The sequence below is a fragment of the Vitis riparia genome, chromosome 16 (assembly GCF_004353265.1).
Source record: "Vitis riparia cultivar Riparia Gloire de Montpellier isolate 1030 chromosome 16, EGFV_Vit.rip_1.0, whole genome shotgun sequence".
NCBI classification, from domain to species: domain Eukaryota; kingdom Viridiplantae; phylum Streptophyta; class Magnoliopsida; order Vitales; family Vitaceae; genus Vitis; species Vitis riparia.
In genome coordinates this window covers 3,669,771-3,695,482 of record NC_048446.1, presented here as the reverse complement: position 1 = coordinate 3,695,482, position 25,712 = coordinate 3,669,771, and the positions used below count along the sequence as shown (strand labels likewise).

Below are 25,712 nucleotides of genomic sequence, written 5' to 3'. Positions count from 1 at the left end.
TATTATTATTATTATTATTTTGTCAAATAATTTTATTTTGATGGCTTCAACTTGAATTATTAATTTTTTTTTTTTAATATGGCATCAAAGGTTTGACATTTGAAAACATGCTTTTAAATTTTGTGTTTGCCGGTAGGAAGCATTTGCAATTAATAAATATTAATTTTAAATTTTAAGATAATTTTGCCATGTCTTAGTCAACATTGACTGATATATTTTTAAATTCTTATCATTTATAATAAATTATCTTTCCAAAGGTATACTAAAAATTATCAATAATAGTGTTCCCCAAGATAGGATTATATCTTCTTTGGATGATAGTGAATTTTGTCTCTTCCAATATATAATATTTTTCTCATTAAAATACGAGAATGTTATGTTATTCCTCTTATCAAACTTTCGGTTTCAACCATTGAAAGTATATGATAAAATCGTTGGATGACGGTATAAATATATGGTATGAGGTATGAACAAATGAAAACAAAGTATAAAAGAAAGGGATCGACTTACTAATGAATGAAACATAAATAAAGTATAAAATAAAAAAAATAAAAACGAACTATACATGTGGCATATTATGATTGGTCTTATTTTTCAATAAATACCAAATTGTTATTATAAAGGATTTATAGCGACTACATGAACAATTATTTTAAGAATTTAGTATTTGTAATAGCAATAATATTAATATTAATATTTCAAATCGTAAATTAATTTAAGAAAGTCTTTAAATTTATTTTTATAAATACCACTATTTTTTCGATATTTAAATCAAATTCAACTTGAACTTATTTTTTCAAATTCGAGTTGAATTCAAATTAGGATTATATTAGTTTAGGTTAAATTTACATTTCGAAATTTAGTTCAAGCTAAATTCAAATTGAGTTTGAGGTGAAAAAACCAAGCCTAGCCAAAGTTTCAATGACTTTCAAGTAATGGGCCTGGGCTCATCAACGCAATCACACTTAAACTTAAGACCCACTCGCCAATATCAAGAATAACCACTGGCCCATACAAACATTTCACTCATGTTATATTGTTTTTGCCCGTGGCCCAAGTCTTTGACAAAGATCCAAATTAAACTTTGGCCCATTAGCCAATATTAAGATTCACTAATGTGATATGGATTTGGGCCACTGGCCCATACAAACATTTCACTCATGTGAAATGGTTTTTGCCCATGGTCCAAGTCTATGATAAAGATCCAAATTAAACTTTAGGCCCATTGGCCAATATTAAGACTCACTAATGTGATATGGATTTGGGCCACTGGCCCATACAAACATTTCACTCATGTGCTACGTTTTTTGCCCATGGCCCAAGTCTATGACAAAGATCCAAATTAAACTTTGGGCCCATTGGCCAATATAAAAAATCCACTATTGTGATATGGATTTGGGCCACTAGCCCATACAAACATTCAACTCATGTGATATGGTTTTGGCCTATGGCCCAAGAATATCACGAAGATCCAAAAAAAATTCTAACTCATGTAATATGGGCTTGGCCCATAGGGCCCATGAAACAAAAGGTTGGTACTTTGAAATGGAAATAAGAATGAAGGAAATCGCATTAACATGTAGAAGAAAGGAATTCAGATTTTGACATGATTGAGTTTTGATTTCCAAAAAAAGAAAAAAAAATCCAATTCATATTTCAAATAAATTATCCATAGTAACTAAGATAAGTATGATTTTATAAGAGAAAAAAAAAAAAAGACATCATCGTATTTACAACAAAGGATATTATCATTTTATATAACTTTTTATTCATATATTTATTCATTCGAAAATGTTCGTACGAGACATACCACATTTAATTTGGAATTAGTTATTCAAATAAAGGTGGTTGAATGTCATAAAAGATTTAACTTACATTCACAATGAGATAATTCAAATTCTGATCCACAAAGTAGTATCAGAACCAATAATCATGGGTTCACTTTATGAGAACGTCATGCCGGGGGAGGGATTGGTGGGGTGCAACAATGTTGTTCTTAAGCTTGATACTGAATTACTCAAATATCATAAAAGGTTTAACCTACTTTTACAAGACAACAATTTGTTTTTAGATAAAATAGTAAAAACTTGATTCAAGAAAAAAGTTTAGAATATAGTCAGTAATGTTTTAAAAAATAATTCTCAAATTTTTTAGAAACAAAATTCGGTTTCAAACTTAAAGTGTGTTTGGTAGTGATTCTATAAAATATTTATTATATTTTTAACACTTCAACGATAAACCTTTTCAAATATTAAAAATGTTAGAAACGTTTCCTAAAATCACTGTCAAATGGGCTCTTAAATATGAAAAGTAATTTTTTAACTTTTTTTTCTTATAAAGGTATTATATATTCACGTACATTACAGAAGTTATTTAAGGTTTTTTTTTTTTTTCAACCTAGAATCCTTTATAAAATAAAATAAAAAATAAAAACACCTCAAATTTTATTCTAAAAATTAATTTATTTTTATAACCAATTCCCAAAAACCCTTTTTTAGTGAAAAGTCTACCCAACCTTGTTTTTAATAATGAGCTAACATTGTGTATCTAATTGATAGTTTACACTTGGAGGGTCATACAACTATGGTAATAGAATTATAAATAATAAAAGGGATGAATAAAAAACCCATGATGTTTGACAAAAATCTTAATAAAATGGTATGTTCACATTTTGGCATAATTTAAGGTAATCTTGTTTTAAAACTATATATATATATATATATATATATATATTAAATTAACATGTCAAAATACCAATGTCTTTGAGAACTTATAATGAAAATAAGGTGTTTTTTTTAGAATATATTTTAATTATTTTTATTTATTTATTTTTCCTGAGAATTATTTTTAAAAAATATTACACAAATATAGGTAATGATTAAAATAAAATATTATAAATAGAACAAGTTATTTTTAAGAAATCTTTTCCAAACAAAAGTAGGTTGAGCATGTTCCAATTTTGAAACAGACTTTTGTTGTAGAAAAGATAAATCAGAAGTGTTTTTCAAAATTGACTGATGAATGTTCTGCATTGGCCTGGAACAAAAGGGTTGTCCCTTTTGTGGGTTTTTAGTAGACACTTTGCATCTTCTGATGTGGTCATTGCCTTATAGTATCCTCTATAATGATTAAAATAAAATATTACAAATAAAAAAAGTTATTTTTAAAAAATATTTTCCAAACAAAAGTAGGTTGAGCATGTTCCAATTTTGAAACAGACTTTTGTTGTAGAAAAGATAAAACAGCAGTGTTTTTCAAAATTGTTTTTAAAACTACTCTGGCTACAAAAATGGGGCTGTCCACCATTGGTGTGGCAAGTTCCAAGTCACCAACAATTCGTTCTCAGAGGCATGTGGCTCTCACAATTTTTCCACACTCTAATCCACTAAAAGGTTATCTGATTGATCACTCCTGTCCACACAAAAAAAAAACCCTCCAACTGCCAACCAGTAACTGACACAACCCCCTTCTTCTTCTTCCTCTCCCTGAGTTCAGAATTGGTGGCCATTCCAAAATGTCATCAGCTGTGGTTGCAGGAACTTCATCTTCTTGCTCTGCTGCATTCACCAGGACCCACTCCATCAAACCCTCTTCGACCCCACCTCCAAAGCCACTCACACCTTCACAATCCCAGGTATGAATTCTAAGCCCCCCCAACGAAACCCCATTTGCATAAACCCTTTGGGGTTGGTTGTGTAGGCTGTGACTCTCTGTTTGTTCCCCCAGAAAACCACTTTCCAGGGGCTCTCTCTTCAAGATGCCAAAAGGGGTTTCTCCAATTCCGTGTTGGCTGCTGACAGTAGGAGCAGTTTTGCCTCTGTGAGAAGGGGTCTTGAGATCACTGCAAGAACTGCTGGGGCTGCTAAGAACATTGAGGTTGAGGTTGACAAGCCACTGGGCCTCACCTTGGGCCAAAAGTCTGGTGGTGGAGTGGTTATCACCGTGAGTTTGTGATTCTGTTTGGCTAATTTGCATTTTGGGAGTGCTTTTCTTGCTCAATCTAATAGAAATTTTACTTTCAAATCAGGAAAATTAGTCTGAACTTGATGACCAAACAGCGGTTTGATGATAGAATTGATGGTTTCTTTGGGTTGTTTTCAAAAATCAGATCGGTTTTTAGGCAATAGAATTGGTTAACATATGGTTGCTTTTGAGATTGTTTGGTTATCTGGCATTTTGGGAGTACTTTCTTTATCAATCCTAGTGCATACTTTTTGCTTTCAAAAGCATGAAAAGTACTTGTGTGATTGTTTTTTTGAAATTGGATCCATCTTTTGTGTGGTTATTTTTTAAATTAGACCGTATTTGATCAATTAGCATTTTGGGAGTAGTTTCTTGTTCAATTTAATTGTTTTTTTTTTTTGCTTTCACAAGTAGGAAAAGTGATTTAAGTTTGTTAATCCCATGATGGTTTAATAGCAGAATGCAGGGTTTTTAAGGACTATATGCTTCTGACTATGTTGTTCTTTTCAAAATTGGATCCTTTTTAGGCAATAGAATAGATAGTGTGTTTTTGGAATTAGACATTTTTTTTGGTTAATTAGCATTTTGGGACTACTTTCTTGCTTAATCAAATCAAATTCTTGCTTTAACAACAGTTTGATAATAGGTTTGAGGGGGTTATTCTCTGGTTGTTTTTTGAAATTGGATCGGTTTTTAGGCAGTGGAAGGGGGTGGCAATGCAGCAAAAGCTGGACTCAAGGCAGGGGACCAAGTACTCTACACCAGCAGCTTCTTTGGGGATGAACTTTGGCCTGCGGATAAGCTGGGGTTTACCAAAACTGCCATCCAAGCAAAGCCAGACTCTGTCTACTTTGTTGTTAGCAGGTCCTCTTTGCATTACTGTTTCTTTACCTTTTTTACTTGCTAAAGTTTGATGCATAATGTTGGTGATGATTCTATAGAAAATGGAAGACATAGATCTGAATTGTGTGGTAGAACATTAATGACTTTTTTTCAGTATTGAGTTGAATGCCTGAAAAATCAGTGAAAATTCAACTTTTGAGTAACCGGATATCAAGATTGATGGATGAATCCACTGAAGAATATTGCCAATAAGCACAGAAAGAAACCATTGGTTTAGCATATTTAGTTCCAAATGTTCTTAATTTATCAGTTCATGGCATCCAAACACAGTGGAAAAGTGATGGGGTGGATCCCATTGCCTTTCACTTTAGTAATATTTTGACTTTCCCCAAATGCAGAGGTGCAGAGGTAGATGTAAAAAGACTGCCAAAACGACCAGCTCCTCCCCGTTTTGGAAGGAAGCTGACTGAAGCACAGAAGGTAGGCATCATTTTGGGTCATTAGCTTTACTTCTATTTACCTTTTTTCAGGTTTGTCTTCAAGGCGAAGTCATTTCGGGGTCACATTTTGCAGGCTAGAGCAACTCACATATGTCTTGACTGTGGATTCATATACACCTTAACAAAACCTTTTGAAGAGCAGGCAAGCTAATCACTTCTCTCCTTTACATAAACAAACAAATTCATTAGAATTCTTTGGGGACCATGCTATCAATGAGGTTAATCATGCTTGATTCACAAAATGTATATATATATATATATATGTCTTTGAAGAAGTAGCGTTTTCTTATGTTGAACATTCCTTTGGTAATGAGATCATTGTATTATGGTTCATTCTTTCATTTTTCAACAAACCATCTTTGCATAAACCTCAACATTGATCCAAGGCAAATCCGGGCTTTTTCTTTTTGAACATTCTTTTTGGTTTTCACACCATTCTGTTACACATCATCTTTTTCGGTTTCAACCAAGAACATGTGCCATGCTCTGAGTCTTACAGAAGTGTAGCATGCAATCTTTGCATAGACCTCTTGTTCTAATTGGGGTGAATTCGGGCTTTCACTTTTTTAGTTACTTCATTTTTTCGGTTTTAACCAAGAACACAGACCATCTTTGTATAGACTCAACATCCTTCTAAGATGAAACCAGGTTTTCTCTTTATGAGTGCTCTTTATGTTAACACACCATTGTGTTATACCCCATTTTTTCAGTTTTAACCAGAAACACATGCCATGCTCTAAGGTTTACAAGATCTTGCATACCATCTTTGCATGGACTCGACATCAATCTAAGATGAAACTGGGTTTTTTTTGTTTTGAATATCCTTTTTGGTAGCATAACTTTGTGTTAAGACTCCATTCTTCCATTTTGAACCAAAGCATACATGCCATCTAGCCCAAGGTTTACAATTTTTTTCAATACCATCCTGCATAGTTCTTGAGCATCATTTTAAGGTGAATTCGGGTTTTTTTCTTTGATCTTTCTGCAGTCCGACGCTTATGTATGCCCACAATGCTCAGCACCAAAGAAGAGATTCACACGATATGATGTGGTAACTGGAAAACCGATCGGTGGAGGCTTGCCTCCCATAGGGGTCATCATAGGGCTTCTGGCTGGTGTTGGAGCAGTTGGAGCATTGCTGGTTTATGGTCTTCAATGAGGCAGTTTCCTCTCATCCATCACCCTCAAATTCTGGTCATTTAGCCTAATCTGTTCAGATTTATACCTCATATTTTTTTTTTTTTTTTTTTTTTGGGTATTTCAAGAGTTGAAGTAATGGGAGTTCTTCAAATGTTGTGAAATGAACTTTAAACTAGAGGCTATGCACATGAAATTTGCATAATTCTTTAGGGTTTTTGCTTGCCATGTCAATCATTTCATCAATGAATCTCCGTATGTTCAAGTTTTCAAGCATTTATTGTGCCATCTTTCATAAAAAAAAAAAAAAAAAAAAGTTTCTTAGGGGGTGTTTGGTAAAACTGAATACTTGTTACTTAGTTACTTAAGTTAACTTTAACTTAAATCATACTTGAGTTGTTGATTTAAAACTTATTACTTAATTCTTATTTTAAGTATTTAGGTTATTTGTTAAAATTAACTTAAAATTTATTCTAATTTATCAAATGAATATATTTATCCATTGGTAAATGAGCATAAAAAAGTAAAATCAATATGTGGACTCAATAATAAATTAATTGTTTTTACTTATTACTTAAAGTTGTTTTTAATTTTAAGTTATACCATTAAATTATTTTACCAAAGATACTTAATTTATTTAATAACATTTAAATTAAGTTATTAAGTTGATTTACTAAACATTCACTTTTTATTTAGTTTTTGTGGTTTATGTGTAGTATTTTGGTATGGAGGTTTTCGACCCTATGAGCACTAATGTCTTTTGTAATTATTAATTTTTGTATTTAGGCCTAATGGGTCTTCATGGCTAAAAATAATATTTACACGAGGAATCTACTATATATGTAGTGTTAAGAACTTTCCCCTACTTGCTATGAAATATCATATTAGCAATGACATCGAAATTTAGGCTCAAAGGTAGACTAACAACATATATTAATTTGACTTAGACTAAAAATTGTAATACTTATCCAATTAGAATATTCTTCATATTTTTCTAAGTTTGATTCTTTATTCCAATTGTCAAATCATCATTTATAATAATCAAACCTAACTTTGATGTTTCGAAAGCGAGTTTAATTTGATGAGTCTTTGGTCTTGGTTTAACATCCATCCAAAAAAAAATGTTAATTTTCACATTTTTATTACATTTTTCTAACAAAAAAATTTAAATAATTAAATAAAAAATTAAAGTAATTTTCCAGTAAAAATCTTTAAAAAAAAGGGTTTTTAAATACTCTAATGCAAAGATAAAATTTTTTTGGAAGTGATAAAAAAGAAGGAACCCAATAACATCATCAAATCCCTTTTTGAAATGGGTTAAGGGTTATTTATTTATTATTATTATTATTTTTTTTGGGGTGGGGGTTGGGGGAAGAGTTATTGTATGACACATCATTATTGTATCCCACTCAAAAGTCAAGGATACAATGAATTGATCCTCTTTCACAAAAGCAGAAGTCAAAATAATTATACCACTGTAGACCCCCCGGTTAGCTGTGGACCCTAAGGAGAAAAATATGGATATATTTTTTGTAGGAGAGTGGTTGAGATTGGAGGGGATTGAGAGGATGTGAAGCAACGGGAAAAGGAGGATTGAGGTGGGGGTTGTTGGTGGCAGAAGGGTGGCAGAGAATAGAGGGGCAGGAAAAGAAAAAGAAAAAAAAAATGAGCTACAAGGGAGGGGGGTCCGAAGCTGGAGGGAAGAGGTTTTGAAGAAGTGACAAGAGAGGGAAGTGAAGCAGAGGGGGGTCTGAAGCTGGAGCGGAGGGAGTTTTGGAAGAAGTGACAAGAGAGGGATTTTGTGGGAGGAGAGAAAGGGGCGTCTCAAGCTGAGTTGAGGAGAAGCTGCTACTGGAGAGAGGTATTTCCAGGTACGATTACTAAGGCTCCATGTTCTCCTATTTTCACATTGTTTCCTCTTGGTTTCTGCGTATTATTTTGTTGGCTGAATCTGAATATCAGAAACCATCATGTTATCGTTGAGCTGAGATTGTTTTTATGCCTCCACTGGGTTCTTTGTCTCTGTTTTATACCAGATTTGCAGCATTTAGAGGTATTATTTACATTCCTATTTTGGACCCCATTTTGAGGTTTCTGTACATTGGCTCTCAAGTTCATGAAGTAAAGATTCACTTATTGACCCAATGATTTATGTTTATGTCTTGTTTCTATGGTTGTTATTTTTGCTGTGATTTTCCTATGTTCCTGTTGACTGTCCATGGTGTGCATGAAGTGGTGCGCTTCCACCTAGGGCTGCTCTGATTTGTTGGATAACATACCATTAATTCGAGGAGCTGTGAAAAGAAAAGAAATTTGGATCAGTTACAAAATGCTTTGAAAAGGCTAGTTACAATTGGGCATGTAAGTTGCTCCATGTCTAGGAATTATTATATGGCAGGAGGACTTTTGGTGGGCCATCTTGGGGCATACATGCCCATTTTCCTTTTTTTAAGCCTTTATGTTCACACGTTTCCACCAATTTTTTTTTTTTAATAAAAAAATCAACTTTCAAAATTCTTGATTTTCAATCACTTCAATCTTCAAATTAATTTTTCAAAAATTCAATCTTCAAATGACACTTCAAAATTCAGTTTTTTTAACGTTTAATTCCAATTTTCGAATTCTCATATTCCTATTAATTTATTTGATCATTAGTATTTCATTTATTTATTTCAAAGCTCCATTCTAAATCAAATTCTTTAAAATTTCTGATTACCGAATTAAATTCCAAAAATTCCAATATTCACATTAATCTATTTAATTATTTTATTCTATTTATTTATTCTAAAATTCCATTTTAAACAATTCATTAAAATTTCCGACTTCCGAATTAAATTTCCATTTCTGAAAATTCCATTATTCTCATTAATCTATTTAATTATTATTATTTTAGTTATTTATTTTGAAATTCCATTTTAAACAATTCTTCAAAATTCCAATTTCTAAACCTAATTTCCGATTTCCAAAATTCTAATTTATTTCAAATTTAATATCTGAAATTCCAATTCTTAAATTTAATTTTCAAGACTCCAATCTTCAAATAATTTTCGAGACTCTAATTTCCAAATAAATTTCAAAAATCTAATTTTCTCCCGAATAGTTTTAATTCCGCTCTGGCTTTCAAACAATCTTCTGCTCCTCTTGACTTTAACAAGCATGAATGAACTTTTCATAATTCTGGAATAATAGAATCAGTGATATTAATTCATGCAAAATAAACGGGTTTTGGTGGGGGCCCCACATATGTGATTGATCGATTGATTGACAGATAGATCGATTTGATTATGATACATGATTGATTTATTCTGCTCTATGACATGCTCGAAGTTATTCCTTAATTGTGCGCTAACCTCACTTCTTGATAGCGCTTTATGGATCACTACCCAGGTACGCATCCACACCCGCTCGGGTCATTTTCTGTATGCATGTTTAGATTCTCACATGTGCATGATCATTCTGAGTATTCATTGATTCCCTCATCAATTGTCATGACTGTTTCATTTTATTAGTAGAGACCCGACTTTAGGGACTTAAAGGGGTGCTACGGTCTGTACCGTACCTTCCCGATAAGTAACCTGACCCCCGAACCCGATCCGGTTTTTCGCAGATCACCTTTTTCCAAATAAGGAGTCACACTTAGGGTTTTTCTTTCTTATTTTGTTTACCCTTTAAAAATAAAACAAAAATAAGTGGCGACTCCAAGTCATTTTTCATAATCACTAAAATTCATTTTTTCGAAATAAAAAAATCGAGCTCGCCATTGAGTGGAAACGCATGAGCCGAAATGCGGGGTCCACAACCACATAATTATTAATTAAGATTTTTAGAAAAAGTATTCAATAATTTAATTATTAAATAATTATATTTATATCCACATTTTAAATTCTTTGTGTAGTTGAAAAGGTTGGAAGGATTAAACCCAATCCATAAATTCCTTTTTTTAATACTTACATGTTTTTTGGGTTGCTAAAATAATTAAGAAAGTAAAAAAAGAAAAAAGAAAAAAGAAAAAAAAATATAAATGGAAATTATTTTAAGCTTTATATAGTAAAAAAAAAAAAATTATAAATTTAAACATTTCCTTTTCTTACTTTTCCTTTTATTCCTTTTTTTTTTCTAAGTTTTCTTGGATGTTTTAAGAGTATTAAATGGAGAAATATTAAGGAAAATGATTTTTTTTTTTCGAGTTTAAAGACGATGAAAAAAATTATAAGAAAATATAATCATCGACATAATTTTTCTTTGATCGGCTTTTCACAAATAATTAATTAAAAGAAAATCATAATCTATCAACATCATTAAGGAGGGTCAATTCATATTCTAGTTAAGATGGTATCAAAATTAAATATAACATAAAAAAATTGGATAGGAAGGAGTGAAGAAGATGAAAACTATAGATTATAAATATAAAATAATCAAAGTAATTATATTAATATTAAACAAAGCAAGTGATGTCACCATCATTGTCTTATTGAACATGAAGGCTAAATCTAGGTAAGCAACATCTTATGTTTGCATTTTTATACTCACAAAATAATAATAATAAAAAAATAAAAGAATCTTGCCACCGACCATGGGAAATGTAGGTAAGAAAACTTACATATTAATTTATATTAAATCAAGATGTATAAAAGGCTTAAATAAAATTTTAAATTATTATTATTATTGTATATATATTCTTAGTTTCTTACCATATATCGAATAAGAGAATTTAAATTATTTTATTTTTATTCTAATAAGATAAGATACGAGATTTTTATTAGCATGATAAAATATGATAAATAAGATTGATTCTCCAATTACCTATTATATATTATATTTAATAAAAAGTTTACACACGGGATATACTACCATAAATTTATTTTTCTCTCTATATATATTAAATATTTTAATCATAAATATTATTAATAATAAAATAAAAAATCAAAGTATAATTTTCAAATATGGTTATAATAATTTTATTTTTTCAACAAAAAGATGGAAAGAGAAAATATAATCTAATTTTCATTTTTTATTTTTGAAAATAATAGATTAAAGCAATATATTTATTATTAAAAAAAATCAATAAATAGAAATTAAAAATTCTTCAGAAAAAGTAAAGCTGACAGACATAAATAAGTATCAAGAAAAATGTAGAAAAGATGAGATTTTTACAATTTTATTTTCATCTAAAAGAAACAAAAATTTTAATTTAATATTTTTCAGAGTTACAAATCGGAAGAAATCCAAGTATTTGAGTCATAAACTGGGAAGAAAAACAAATATTTGTAGGATAAAGAATTTGGAAACTTCTTCGTTAAACCCCAAAAATTTACAGCCAGACACACTCCTCACATGGGAATGGGATTTTCCTTTTATTTTTTTGCCTAGCTTTACGTTTCCACCTTTCTCCGTGGTAATGATATCATAGGAAACTCTCCACTGTACAGACAAAGAGGCAAAGATTCGGAGAAAGTGTGAGAGATTTTTCACAGGGAGAGAGAGAAGGAAAGAGAGAGAGAGAATGGAGAGGAGGTCTCTAGTATTGTGTACATTTGTGGGGTTTCTAGGCCTGTTGTCTGCTGCTCTGGGTTTTGCTGCAGAGGCCAAGAGGATAAAGGTACTGTAAGGGTGGGAAAAGGGTTGTTTTCTTCTGCATCTGAATGTTTTCTGTTTCATGGTATCTGGGTGGAGGTAGATCTTCTCTTCAAATGGATGTTTGAGGTTGATCTTTGGTTAACATCTTTGGGTTTTTGAAGTATTGGCTTCATTGTTTGTTTTCTGCTTTGCCTTTTGTTTGGCTGCTGAGAAAAATCAGGAAAAGTAGAGTAAAGTTGCAATTTTGAATATTTTCCGTTATGTTTTTTCTCTTTTTCTTTTTGGGTTTCTAGAGAAACAGTGGTTTTAACATATTTGTCTTTGAAATATTTGTTTCATTGCTTGTTTTGTGTGCTGCCCTTTGTTTGGTTGCTGAGAAAATTTAGGCAAAGTGGAGTAAAGTTGCAATTTTGAATCTTGTTTGCTATGTTTTTCCCCTTTTTTTGCTTTCTGGGTTTCTAGGGAAACGGTGGTTCGTATCTTTTGATTAATATATCTCTTATTTAATAGGTTTCCTTATCTTTTTGCCTTTACCTTTGCTTTGTTGCTGAGAGAACCGAAGAAAATAGAGTAAAGTTGCCATTTTGAATGTAATATGTTATGCATTTCCCTATTTCTTACTGGGTTTCTAGAGAAACAGTGGTTTTACTTCTTTCTTCTATACCCTTTTCTTGGCTGCTGAGAAAACTGAGAAAAATAGCGCAAAGGAACAATTTTGAATCTTATCTGTTATCTCTCTTTCTCTCTCTTCTGGGTTTCCAACTCAAACTTTGGTTCATTACTTTTGGATCTTTTACCCTTTGTTTGGCTGCTGAGAAAAATGAGGAAATAGCGTAATATAACATTCTTAAATCTCGCGTTTATGTTTTTATCTTTTTTCCTTACTGGTTTCCAGAGAAACAAACATTAGTTTTACCACTTTTTGATTTACATTTTCACCTGTTATCTCTTGTGTCATTACATTTTTTTTTTCTATGTACATTATTTGGTTGTTGACAAAATATAGGAAAATAGAATAAATAGCGATTGAATCTTGTGTTTGTCTCTTTTTCTTCTGGATTTCCTGAAGAACATACCATACCCTTTTTGTTAGGTTGCTGAGAAAACCAGGGAAAAGATGGTAAAATAATAACTTCAAAACTTGTATGATGTTTTTCTCTTTCTCTGTTGCTGTTTTGAGGAAAAGGAAAAAAAGTTTCAACTCAATCATGAAAAATCTACTATTCAAGATTTTGGGTTTTGTTTTAGGGATTGTTTTCCTTCCATAGAAAACTTGCAGTTTTCTCTCCATTTAATGTAATAGAATATGGCTCAGAAATTCCCTATTGAGTTTGTTGTGTCACTCTTCCCCTCCTGAATGAGGAAAAGAAAATAATTTTCTGATTTGGATGGTTAGTAGCTTATGGGCTCATATTCTAACAGCTTAAGCTTTTAGGGAAGTTGATAGCTTAACATGGTACAACAGGAGTTTCCCTAGCAGCAACCTATAACCATTCTGTCGTGTCCTAATTGATATACCACGGCCTTCCCTAAATCCTAAGCTGTCTGCTGTCAATCCTAGATGACCTCAAAATACTCTGTTGCAAACCCCCTCTAAGCCCTAAACACCATGCTGCACTTAAACCCTAATGATCCTTCCACAAACCCTACTCATTCTGCAGCAACCATTTTAGACCCTAACCTTAACTAATCTAATTCAAGTCTCAAATCACTTTGAATCTTGGTTTTTTTTTTCTTTTTGGATGTCTGCCCCCTTTTCAGCAAATGAAATCTTGCTACTTCCTGTTTGCTACTAGCTATTTCTTTTGGCCTTGATTTAGAGTTTCTCCTCTATTGTTTATTCCTCCATGTGGGGGAGAGTGTGAGCCTCTCATGACATTGTAGGTTCTTTTTGAACAGTTTAAGTTTCAAGGAAAATTAGTAATAGTTCACTGCATTGCCTTTGGCTGTTACATATTTTGTTTAGGTAATTTTTTGGTAATTGTGGATTATTTATTGTTCAATTAAAAAGTGATTTGGTGTTTGGGGACTTAGGCCTTTCATTCTGTTTGTTTTTTGGTTGTAGAAATTGCCTCTAGCATGTCCTGAAATTTGCACAAAATCAAGGGTATCTGTGCAGCTAGTTTCATTGAAGAGTCTATTCATAATGGGATGTTATATGCTTTTGTGTAAAATTGAGGGCAGTTATGCGCCTTCTTGTTTTGGAGTCCATTTGGCAAGGGTAACCATTTTTCTTTTAAATATTTATCTTTATTTTCCTCATATTGCCCCTAGAAGGATTCAAATGCATCAGGTACACTAGTAGTTTCTGAGTTCTGACTGACAAATGAAGCCATGTTATACAATTGTCTTCATTTCTCGAGTAGATTCAGTCATTTTGGTCTTTTTTGTTTTTTTGGGATGTTAGTGCACTATATTTCCCAACAGTTGGAGGGGCTTTTTGGTTTTTATTTTATTTTTTGTTTTGATAAGCAAACAGAGCATTCTATGTAAGAGTGCTAAGAAAAAGGGGGCACACCCTTTTATACGGGTAGCATATACAAAAAATCCAACCAAATGATACCAACTGGTATCTGCAAAAAACAGTCACAATACCCTATCTATCTGCAGTTAAGACTATTCAAAAAGCCAAACACGAGAAGTTTCCCAAATCTAATGAAGCATTTGACAGGCTCTGGTGAAGTTGTCCTTTAACTTCTGATTTGAGAGCTCTTCACCCTTAGAGATTCGGTGATTATCCGTTGCTAATGTAGGATAGATGTGGTTTTCGTAAAAATTATTTTTCAATATGATATATGTGTATTTAGATTCATTACTAGGGTTTCTTTAGATAGTTTTTTTCCCTTGACTGTTGGCACAAGCAATATAGGTTACTACCTGGTTACCCCATAAGCCGGATGAAGGGTATTTTGGATATATCTTGTAGATTGTTATTGTCCCTTGGCAACGTTTGGTTGTGATCTTCCTGGGCTTTCTTGATTTGATGTGCACTTATATTTTCCAAGTTGTTTTTACCTATTTTTTTTTTAATAAAGAAAAAGGTCCAAGCTGTATTTGTTGCCTATCCTGTGTCTCTTTCCATGTATTACCTATAGGTATTGGTTATAGACTTTTCAAGGGATTGCAGTAGCATGGTATTTGCTTATTTTACAAGTCTAATTTGTTTTTGGTACGGAGCTGAAGACTTACTTGCCAATGTATTTTTCGCATGTTTTGTGAACCTTGATTTAAATGCATCAAAAGTTGATTGAGGATGAGCCTAAACTTGAGAAGGGTGTGAGGTATTAATTGAATAGAAATTGTCTAGTGTCTCTAGATTGTTTATCATTATTTGTGCAATGTCTACACCATGGTTTTAAAAACCGGATCGGCCGGTCACAGTTCTGATTTGGTCCGACGAATTGGACCGGAAAGTGATCGAATCGGAATTGGACCGGGTGAACCGGACGAACCAGCCGATTCCCTCCGAACTGTTAGGTTCATTTTTTTTTTACTCCCGGCATCCGCGCAACTGTCCCATTGTCGCCGGCCACTGGAGCATCGTCCCGCTGGCAACACCCCTCCCAAAACGCTGCAAAGCCCCGTCGCCGGCCACTCAACACCCCACCCCCCTGCTGCGCGCCTACTACAAAATTCCTCCACAACACCCCTCCCCAAAACACTGCAAAGCCCTGTCACCGGCCACTCAACCCCCCCGCCGCGCTCCCCCAAGCCCAGCTGCAATATTCCCCCATCCCCCCTCCTCTCCCAAAATCCCCCTGCCCCTTGCCTTCCTAGTCCCCACCCCCCCCCCCCCCCCCCCCCCCCCCCCCCCCCCCCCCCAAAAAAAAAAAAAAAAGACACTGGAAACCAATCCTCCGCCGCCACCCCCACCCGCTCGCTGGAAAGCCCTTCCCCCCTAAACCCTGCAAAGCCCCATCACCGGCCACTCTGTCATCCTGCCAGCAGCACACTCCCGCCATGCGCCCCCAAGCCCAGCAACGGCAAAATTCTCCCATCCCCCTCCTCTTCTCTCCCAAAAGTCAAAAGATAGCTTGCCCCTTGCCTTCCATTTTTGTTTTTACTTTTTAAAATTTTAATTTTTATGTTTTATATTTAATTTCTTAATTTTTTTGTAGATTATAATTGTAATGATAGGTTTAATATTTAAAAATTTCATTTTTATTTTATTTATTGCACATTGAAATTTTAATTTATTGAAAATATTGGGTTATTGACATTTACAGATAAAAAACTTTATAAAAAAACTCAATAGATATTATTAAAATTTAGATAGAATTTATTATTTTTATTTATTAATTTTTTTAATTTTAATAATATATAAAAATATATATTTATGACGTCACCGGTTCGACCGTCGGTCCGACCAGTGAATTGTGAATTGGTAACTTTTCCGGTTCGATGACCAGTCTGGTTTTGAAAACATTGGTCTACACTTGTATTCTCATATAAAAGAAACTGACTGAGGCATTCTATTTTTAGCCAACAAATGATGTTTTCAATCTTGAGTACAACACAAGGCAGGTTGAGGGCTTGCTACTGTCTTTAGAGTATTTATTTTATTGCTGCTCTCTGCTTTTCATTAGTTACTACTGATTCTTAGGACCTGTTGCATAGCAGAAGTGAAATGCTTTTTTCAGTAATGTTCTCATTTTTGAAAATAATGGGCAAGGAACAAGTTTGTTTTGGAACTGTTTTCAATCGTTAACTTGACTGCCTTTTGGAAAGCATGGAAAACTACATTTTAACATTTTTCAAAATTGACTCATTTTGACATGTTTCCAAAAACAGTTTAAAATGAGTTCTTGAAGACGTTATCAGTGTCCTTTCCATTTTCTCTGTTTTTGAAAATAGAAATCTCATTTATTCTTACCTAAGAGGCCCTTTGTTTTATGATGTAAATGGTTCTGAAATTATTGATTTTCTTCTATGGTTTACTTCATTTCTAAGATGATTTGACCCTTATTTCCTTTTAATCTCACAGGGTTCCCAAGTTCAGTTCTCCTCTTCTACCGCATGCACATACCCCAGGAGTCCAGCTTTGCCTCTTGGATTAACTGCAGCAGTGGCTCTTATGATCGCTCAAGTTATGATTAATATTGCAACTGGGTGTATTTGTTGCAGGAGAGGTCCCCATCCTTCTAACTCTAATTGGACATTAGCACTAATCTGCTTTGTCGTTTCTTGGTAATTCTCAACTATGGCATGGTGAAATTCTTATTCAAATTTGATTCTTTAGATGTAAGCCTTTTGAACAAGTAAAATAAGGAGGTCAAATATGAGTATATATCACTTTCATCATCTGACACATATCCTGCCTTTTGACTAGCCCGAATGGTAAATTGTTGCAGCTGGGAACTATTGATGATAATCATCATCTGGAGCCAGTCCAAACAAAGAACTTATTTGGCTATCCTTATTCTCCTCCCCTTTTCCATTAGAATACACACATGCGCACATGCTAGTGGTAGTATTTTGCCAAATCCGAATTTTCCTCCTTGAAAATTATTTGCCATCATTAGAGGTGATAAAAATGCATTGAGGCTTGAAAATAGACCTGTTATGCAACGGGAGTAAGATGTGCATCCTTCTTCCCCTGGTTTTGTGGACTAACATTTAATAGCCCGTTTATTCTTAAACCATCTCCAGCTCTGTCTCTCAATGCATGTGTGTGTTTCTTTTTTTTATTGGGTCAAAAAATGAATTTCAACCTTGCTGAACTAGGGTGTTTATTGAACTTGCTAAGGACTCTTATTCATGTTACTCTAACTAGGATGGCTTTCAAATTTAGGATTTTTGAAGACTGAGAGCACTCTGTAACCCTAAATCCTCATTTGTGTGGTCCTAGGATTGGGGTTGCCAACTACTCTCTTTTAGAGTTTGTTTATTGTTTAGGGAATGGTTATGCAGTTTTGGGATCTCCTCTTTGTTTTGTTTCACTTTTGCCTCAGGTGTGTTTTGAAGGATTGCGCCCCATTTTTGTTTGGTGCCTTTTAATATTCAGCCATCCAATTGTCCCATAAACCAGTACTTCTCAATCATTGTTTTGGTTTTTGTAAGTCATTGCAGTACTTTTTTGTCATTAGTTTTATTTGGAGCAACTAACTGGGTTTGATTGGTAAGACCTTCTGTTTTCTTTGATCGCGTTCTCCCATTTACCTTACCACAATACAAGCCACACAAGGCCATCCAGCAGTGCAAATTGGTATAAGAAGAGCTCTCACCTACTGCTTATGGATTGTAGAATTGAATCATGGTTTAAAGTCATAGTATCGGTCATTGACTCGAAGGGTTCCAAGGCACATCAGTCTCAGCTTATGTTAGGTGATATTGAAAATAAGATTGTTAAGAAGTTCAAAAAATTATAAAAATTATTTAAAAAATAATATAATTAAATAAGCTTAAGAAACTAATAAACTTAAAAATATATTACCATAATAATGAATGGAATGGTTTCAATATATCACTAACAATAAATTAGCATATAAAATGATACACCATATATGGTACCATTATCATATAAAATAATACATTGCCTAAATTGAAGCAGTTTATGCCATACCTTAGCATATAAAATAATAATTTTCAATATTTGCAGTAAGTTCTGTTCCTTGTTTATAAGAATAAATTCTTTTCATCATTATCATCACTGATCCCATCTCCTGCCTATTTTGAGTCTGCAAAACAAATAATTCTTCATCAGTCCAACCTATTAAAAACTTTCTTCTAGCATCATTCTTCTTTGAATATGTTTGAATGTTCTAATCTGTGCTCTTATTCAGTAGTCATTTTAGGCCTGTTATTAGGTTTACTGATGGGCATGTCCAATTCCAGTGTTGTCTTTTGTTGTCCTTATGCCTATCAAAAAAATCTTTTGTCCTTGCCATTTACTAGTGCAATTTGTTCTTATCGTAGCTGCACTTTGTTTATGTACGTGATGTTTTCTTAGTGTTAACGTCACAGTTCACAAAATTAATTTTTTCTTTAAGTGATTGAAATATGTGGTCCAGTCCAACCCTAGTTTAGTATAGTTGGTTTCAAATGGTCATGTGACATGTCACCATGGCATGTATGCTTAAGGCTCCACTCTCCAATTTATAGTTTGTCATTCTCCTCCCCTCTTTTATGGATGATTGTGGTTTGTCTCCTCCACTCTATTTTGAAATTTCATTTTTCTTGTTTGGTTAGTTTTACGTATTAAATTACTAAATTTTAAGGATTTTCTTCATGCTTGTAACTTGTGTTTACCCACCCTTTAGTCTCGTTGGCTAGGGGGTGTCATCTGTGCATAATTCTAAGTAACATAGTATGGGGCTTAATACATCCATAACCAACAAGACAAGCTAAATGCTCAAAGTTTCTTGAGTTAATAATGTTGTGACTGGAAGCTCTTCTGTTTTGTTTGAACCCATATTTATGCTAGACACAACTATAGAGTACATCAAACATGAACTTTATGACATCAACTATCTGCTAGGTATGGCTGGCAGGCTGGAGGCATTTGTGTATCTGCAAACTCTTTTCAATAACAGTATAATTTACTAGGATCTCATAAAAATTGTATATGAGAGTCAGGAGCTACTTAGCCAGTCTTAGCAAGTATCACTGATCAATGCCTACTGATAGAAAAATAGGTATTGGTTGCTTCGTTTTCTTCACCTGATGCTTTTTAAATCAAGTGGCCTTACAATTTGGTATCCTACATCCATTAGGTGATAGCCGCAATTTTGGTTCCTTTTATCATCTTTGCTTTAGCAATCTAATATGCTTCTGTGGAACAGCTTAGAATCTTTATTTTTCTAGGTTCTGAAGTAGATTTTGATTGATTTTTTAAAGTGGTGACATCAATTTAAATATTTGGCATTTTTCTAGCCATCCAGAAGTTTTACCTTGGCAGGTGCCTATCTATGTTCATTTAAAGTTTAACCTTTAGAAATCAACAATCTAGGGGCTTGCCCATATAGAAAAATCAAATTTTCTGACTTGCTTAGCAATATGGCAGTCTTAAGAATTATGGTGATGGAAGTCTGCACAATTACCTTCAATGTTTATGCACCTTAATAGTTTTGTTGTCTTCTTGAATGGGACGATTCTCCTACTTCTAGAAAATTACAAATCTCTAAGCTTCTGGTTCCATCATTGAAGACTGTCCAGCTTTGAGTATAGCACTTCTCAATGGAGTAACCATCATAGATTTTTTTTTTTCCCTTTATAGGCTTTATTATTGTTGCTTCACTCCTTGTCAGGTTTTTTTGATAGATAAGAAGCAATTGTATTGAAAGGTGCCAAAAAAGTGCACCAAGGTACACATGATGTATGCAACAACCGCCAAAAAGCACAAAAAAAAGGAGAAAAACAAAAAAAATACTCCCTCCCTCAAGTTGAACCCAACCAATCAATGAAATAAAAAAAGGACATCAATCTATTGCCTATAAACAACTTGATACAAACTACACAGAAATATGACTTTCTGCCTATGCTTAGAGAGCTCCTCATTCCCAAATGTTCTTCTATTTCTTTCCTTCCATGTTATCCAAAAAAGGCATAAAGGAGCAGTTCCCCAAACTTTTTTCCGCTTCCTCCCCACAAAAAAGCTTTGCCATCCTAACAAAGTGTCTCTGAAGGAGGAGTGAATCACCCATGAGATACCAAAAAGAGAGAACAAAAGCTGCCGCAACGCTCTTGCTTTGCTATAATGCAGGAGGATGTGGTCAATTGACTCTTCATGAGTGTGACATCGAAAGCATCTATTGGCTAAAGACCAACCTCTCCATTGTAACTGTTCAAGAGTCAAAGCTTTTCCCCAAGTTGCCTCCCAAACAAAGAAAACTCGCCTTAGGTGGAACCCAAGCATTCCACACAATACCAGATGGGAACGACTTAGATCTCCCCTCCTCCAAGCTAGAGGAAAGAGACCTAATAGAGAAAGTTCCATTCTTTACCTCCAACCAGCACACCTTGTCTTCTCTTTGGGTTTATTTACACCAATATATGGGACTCTACTAAACATAATAGTGAGTTAGAGTTTCTCACTTTGTTTCCTTGGTAAAATTTTATCCAAGGATAGCATGACTTTTTAATAGAATATTATTTTCAGTTTTCTAATCTTTTCTATGTATTTCATAAAAGAGAGGGAGAGCCAGTTGCTTGTCATACTTGCATTTTCAATTTGACTAGGTATTTGAAAATGTGGAAGGCGTGTTTCAAACTAATTGTGATTCTCATGGAATCATGGAATATGTAGGATTAGATATTTGCTTGAGATTGCCAAACCCCTAATGCTTCATACAAGTATTGCAAGGTATTATGTGGATATTACTCTCACCACATGCTATTTTATTAAATTGATCTTGCCTTGATTATTTCTTAAGGGTCTAATCTTGTATTTGTATTATCCAATGCCATTCTTTGAGTTGGCTAGTAGTGTGTAATTTTTTGCAGGTTTTCACTCAGCAAATGATAAGTTAGTTCCTTTTGCAAACTTAGGTCCTGTTTGGTAACTGTTTTTTAAAATAGTTTTTTTTCCTAGAATAGAAAAATAGAAAAGCACATTTGGGAACTAGAAAACATAAAATAATTTTCTGTTCTTAAAAATAGAGAACAAAAGTTTTCAAAGAATATGAAGAATGATTAAAATTAAAACACTACATGTTAAAGTTATTTTTAAACATATCTAAAAATATAGAAAACAGGTTATGAACATTTTTTTGTTCCTAAATAGACATTTGTTCTACAAAGCATTAGAGAATTGTTTTCAAAAACTATTTTTCAGAACAATTTTTGAAAACACTTCCCAAATAGAGCCTAATATATTTTTTAATAGGATCCTTCTTGTCATTGTTATCTTGTTATTTGGTTTCTTTTTAGGTACATCCTTCTTTTCTTGACATGGTAGTTTTCTAGACATTAGTGTGCTTAAAAATTTTCTTCTACAGTTCATACGCCCATTGCTAACCGGTTCCACATATCACCATGGAACTACCTTAAGTAGTGTCACATCCAGCCTCAGAAAGATCTATCTACGTACCTGTCCAATCCTGTACTTAGTGCTTATCTAGGATTTGCGACTCCCACTTATAATATTCAAATTTCCGAATGAAAAAACACTTAGTGCCACATCATGCATTTGAAAAGATTGGGTCACATTTATCCCCACATCCCCACATGTTCTTCTTTGGCTTGTCCCTTGTTTTTCATTTATCTGCCTCAGTTTATACCTAATCATTTGTCCTTTTCCTGCTAGAATGATTGATGTAAGACAAATGAAAGTCCAATGCCCTATATCGGCTAATTACCAACGTTGGTTGGGCCTTATATGTGGAGCTGCCCCTACCTCCCATTAGTGTAGGCTTTTGGGAGCGCATGTGGCCTCCCATCATTTGGTATCAAAGCATGGTTTAGCCTAGCTCACCCTATGCTTGCTGACATGGGTGTCAACAATTGAGTGAGGGTGTCTGAGGTAGGATGGACAAAAGGCCAATATCCCACATCGGTTGGTTACTAATGTTGGTTGAACCTTATATGTTGAGTTACCTTTACTTCCCATTAGCTTAGGCTTTTGGGAGTATATCTGGTCCCACATCAAGGATGCAATAGATGAAGAGATGAAAGCGCTTCATAAGAATGTTACCTGATATCTTACTCCACCTCTTGGAAAATAGGCAGTGGGATGACTTGGTTTATGCTATTAAGTACTATACTAATACTAATGGTTCCATTAAATGATTAATGGCTTGATGGTAGCTGGGGATATATCATCCAACATTTGGAATTGATTACTTGAAGACTTCTCATAGCGGTCCATCTTACTTTGTGACAGTTATTTATCACTTGCAGTTATTAAATGTGGCCTCTTTTTTTCACTTGATATCAACAATCCTTTTCTCCATGTTGATCTTTAGAAGGAGATCCACTTCTTGGTATGTTGCTCAAGGAGAGTCACTTGAAGTCACTTAAGGTGTGTCTACCAAAGAATTTGGTCTCTGGGCAGAAACAACCTCTCAGAGCATGGTTTTGATAAGTTTAGTACCGTCAGTTCTGAGTACGCATAAAGCAAAATATGGTAATTCCATATTTTTGGAAAGAAGTGTTGTAGTTATTACTAGAAGTTAGATAGAGGGTCTGAGTAACTTTGAGTTTGACCTGGTTAAGCATCTTCATACTAAAGATTTAGGTCATTCATGGGAATAGAGGTGACAAGGTCTAAGAAGATAATTTCTTCCTCACAGTGTGTGTGACTGCCCTGCAAGGAGAGAAGAGTAAAGTGGGGTGCTAAACCAGTCAAAATGCACATACATCCAAATATGAGTTTTGATATTCTGCCAGGTGAATTTAAGTCATGTTTTACCTATCAAAAAAAATATTCTGCCAGGTGAATTGCTTAATGACCCAGTAAGATATTGGATTCTTGTGAAGTTGCTATACTTGACTGTGTTTTGAGTTTTGACTACATATTATCTTTGCAGGAAATATTGTTAGTTTAGGCATTGTATATGTCATATCCAGAGGTTTTGTGTTTAGACCATAGAGTCATCTCAATGTTGTGGGGTTTTTTTTGTCTTTTTATTTTTTTCCATAATTTAAAATTTTGGATAGAGAATATTTCCATAGATATAGACTGCTTGCTAGATATACACCTTATTGGTAAACTTGCTTGGCCCAAGTAATGGTGCACAGGGACTGTTGGGAAATAGTCAATTACCCTTGAGGTGGATGTTAATAATGTGACTGGGTATTTTGATATTGAGGGCATAAATCATGTAAATGTACCACACAATGGCTCTTGGCCAATATTTGGGACCAGCTAACAATTTTGAGAAACTTTGGCTGAAGAGTTGCACTAATTTAATGCATGCTTTCTATTTGACTGTATGATTCTATGTCTCTCCAAGCAGATTCAAATGCCAATGATTACCATTTGTGCTAATCATGACTAAAATTGATTGTTCAACATGGTTGTAGAGCCTCATTTGGTGAGAGGTCATGTGTTTGAGTCTCACCTTATAATATTTATTTCCCTAATATATTAAGCCTAGGTGTAAGCCCAAAAGAGGCTGATTGTAATCGTTTAATTGTAATCGTTTACCAGTGAGTTTGCGCCCCTTCACATGCAGGTATGGGGTCCACGGGTTTGTGTCTCTCCATGTGGGTAGGGAACGGCATGTGAGGGAGGGTGTTAGGGTGCATGATATATATTCTGGCCCAAATCTATAAACTTAACCTTTTAGGAAAATCAGTTATTCAACAACTTCAAACAGTTGAATGAATCATGTTTATGGCATTCTATAATGATGACCTCCCACTCATAACTTCTTTATGTAGATAACTTGGTTATCTTTTTTGTTTTTTCATTTTGGTTGATAATGCATCTGTTAACCCCCCATCTCATGCAGGTTCACATTTGTCATAGCATTTCTTCTGTTGCTGACGGGCGCTGCCCTCAATGACCAGCATGGCGAAGAGAGCATGTACTTTGGCAACTACTACTGCTACGTCGTGAAACCTGGAGTCTTTGCAGGAGCTGCTGTCTTGTCCCTCGCCAGCGTTACTCTGGGGATCCTCTATTATCTCACCTTATCATCAGCAAAAGAGCGCAATGATCCATGGCCTGGTCCTGTTGCTCCTAACCAAGCTCAAGTAGGTGGTGGTATTGCAATGGGACAACCCCAGTTCCCTCCCCAGAACCCACCCAACCAAGATCCGGTTTTTGTACATGAAGACACATACATGCGGCGACAGTTCACTTGACCAGAAGATTCCTGGTTCAATGTCGGTGTTCGCTTCTGTTGTATCCTGGTATGCTGCAGTGAAAAGCCCTGAAGATCTCATCACTGCACCAGCATCTCTTCATGGTGTCTGTCTGGCTTTGTTGGCATGAGTAAGAACACCCCTTTTTTGAAACACCGCTCTCTTTATTTTTTCCCATTTTCAGTAGAGCTTCAAAGATATGCTAGAAATTATTCATGTTGCTGTACATATTATTATGGAACAGAATGTATATCTCTTGACTGGGATGGATAGATGGATGGATTCTTACTATTATTTGAATGCAAGGAGAAATGCTTTTATTCATCAGGCCATGGTTTCTGAATTTGGCTTGGAATCACAACTGGATTTGGCATGGTTGGTTTGGTAGGTAGGGGGTATCTGATTCAAACCCGAATTACTAGAGCATATACATCGTGGGCTCAAAGAAAAATCGGTTTCTCAACATGGTATCAGAGTTCTGATTGATTTCATTTCTAATTATCTATAATCACAAATTTATGACTAATAACAATCATCTTCCTTTCATTCTGTTTGCAACAGACCTTGCACTCTGTATGCAAGATGGCATTCATCTTCTTGATTCTGGGATCATTGCTTCCTTTTTAGCTCATCATTGAACATTTGAGCACAAATTTCCCTCTGCTTATTTTTTTCAAGGCCATGAGCCTTTCAAAATCAATGTTTAAGTTCCTGTTTGGATGGATATATTTTTTATTTTTTAAAAGAAATATTGCTTTTCATATAAAATATAATAATTTTTATATAAAAGGTATGAGATTTATTGTCTTTAAAAATTATTTTTAAAATTCAAGAAATGAATTTTTTTAATATCTGGATCTTTTGAAATAATTTTTGAAAGTCATTTTTAAGGCAAGTTTTAAAGAGCTATTGTATTTATATAAAAATTACAATTAGGACCTGTTT

General features: G+C 34.1%; 2 protein-coding genes across 3 annotated transcripts; both read left to right on the top strand.

Annotated features, from left to right (window-relative positions):
* The first annotated feature begins 3,379 nt into the window (after positions 1–3,379).
* On the top strand, positions 3,380–6,719 carry LOC117932947. The gene is made up of 6 exons (XM_034854275.1): positions 3,380–3,634; positions 3,727–3,942; positions 4,661–4,827; positions 5,205–5,286; positions 5,380–5,448; positions 6,295–6,719. The coding sequence occupies exons 1-6, from the start codon at positions 3,515–3,517 to the stop codon at positions 6,463–6,465; spliced, it is 825 nt and encodes a 274-aa protein (XP_034710166.1). The 5' UTR covers positions 3,380–3,514; the 3' UTR covers positions 6,466–6,719.
* A 1,290-nt stretch (positions 6,720–8,009) lies between these two features.
* LOC117933717 (protein MODIFYING WALL LIGNIN-1) lies at positions 8,010–25,094 on the top strand. Of its 2 annotated transcripts, none has more exons than XM_034855219.1 (3): positions 8,010–8,314; positions 17,005–17,207; positions 24,413–25,094. In XM_034855219.1, the coding sequence occupies exons 2-3, from the start codon at positions 17,095–17,097 to the stop codon at positions 24,765–24,767; spliced, it is 468 nt and encodes a 155-aa protein (XP_034711110.1). In that variant the 5' UTR covers positions 8,010–8,314; positions 17,005–17,094; the 3' UTR covers positions 24,768–25,094. The 2 variants fall into 2 exon arrangements, with proteins under 2 accessions (XP_034711110.1, XP_034711109.1); XM_034855218.1 differs by lacking the exon at positions 8,010–8,314 and adding an exon at positions 11,744–12,042.
* Positions 25,095–25,712: the final 618 nt, after the last annotated feature.

Coding starts and splice junctions, on each gene's coding strand:
- LOC117932947 (XM_034854275.1), top strand. CDS start 3,515: ATGTCATCAGCTGTGGTTGCAGGAACTTCATCTTCTTGCTCTGCTGCA. Junction 5,287..5,379: donor AGCTGACTGAAGCACAGAAG/GTAGGCATCATT, acceptor CACATTTTGCAG/GCTAGAGCAACTCACATATG. Junction 5,449..6,294: donor CAAAACCTTTTGAAGAGCAG/GCAAGCTAATCA, acceptor ATCTTTCTGCAG/TCCGACGCTTATGTATGCCC.
- LOC117933717 (XM_034855218.1), top strand. CDS start 11,947: ATGGAGAGGAGGTCTCTAGTATTGTGTACATTTGTGGGGTTTCTAGGC. Junction 12,043..17,004: donor CAGAGGCCAAGAGGATAAAG/GTACTGTAAGGG, acceptor TTAATCTCACAG/GGTTCCCAAGTTCAGTTCTC. Junction 17,208..24,412: donor ATCTGCTTTGTCGTTTCTTG/GTAATTCTCAAC, acceptor CATCTCATGCAG/GTTCACATTTGTCATAGCAT.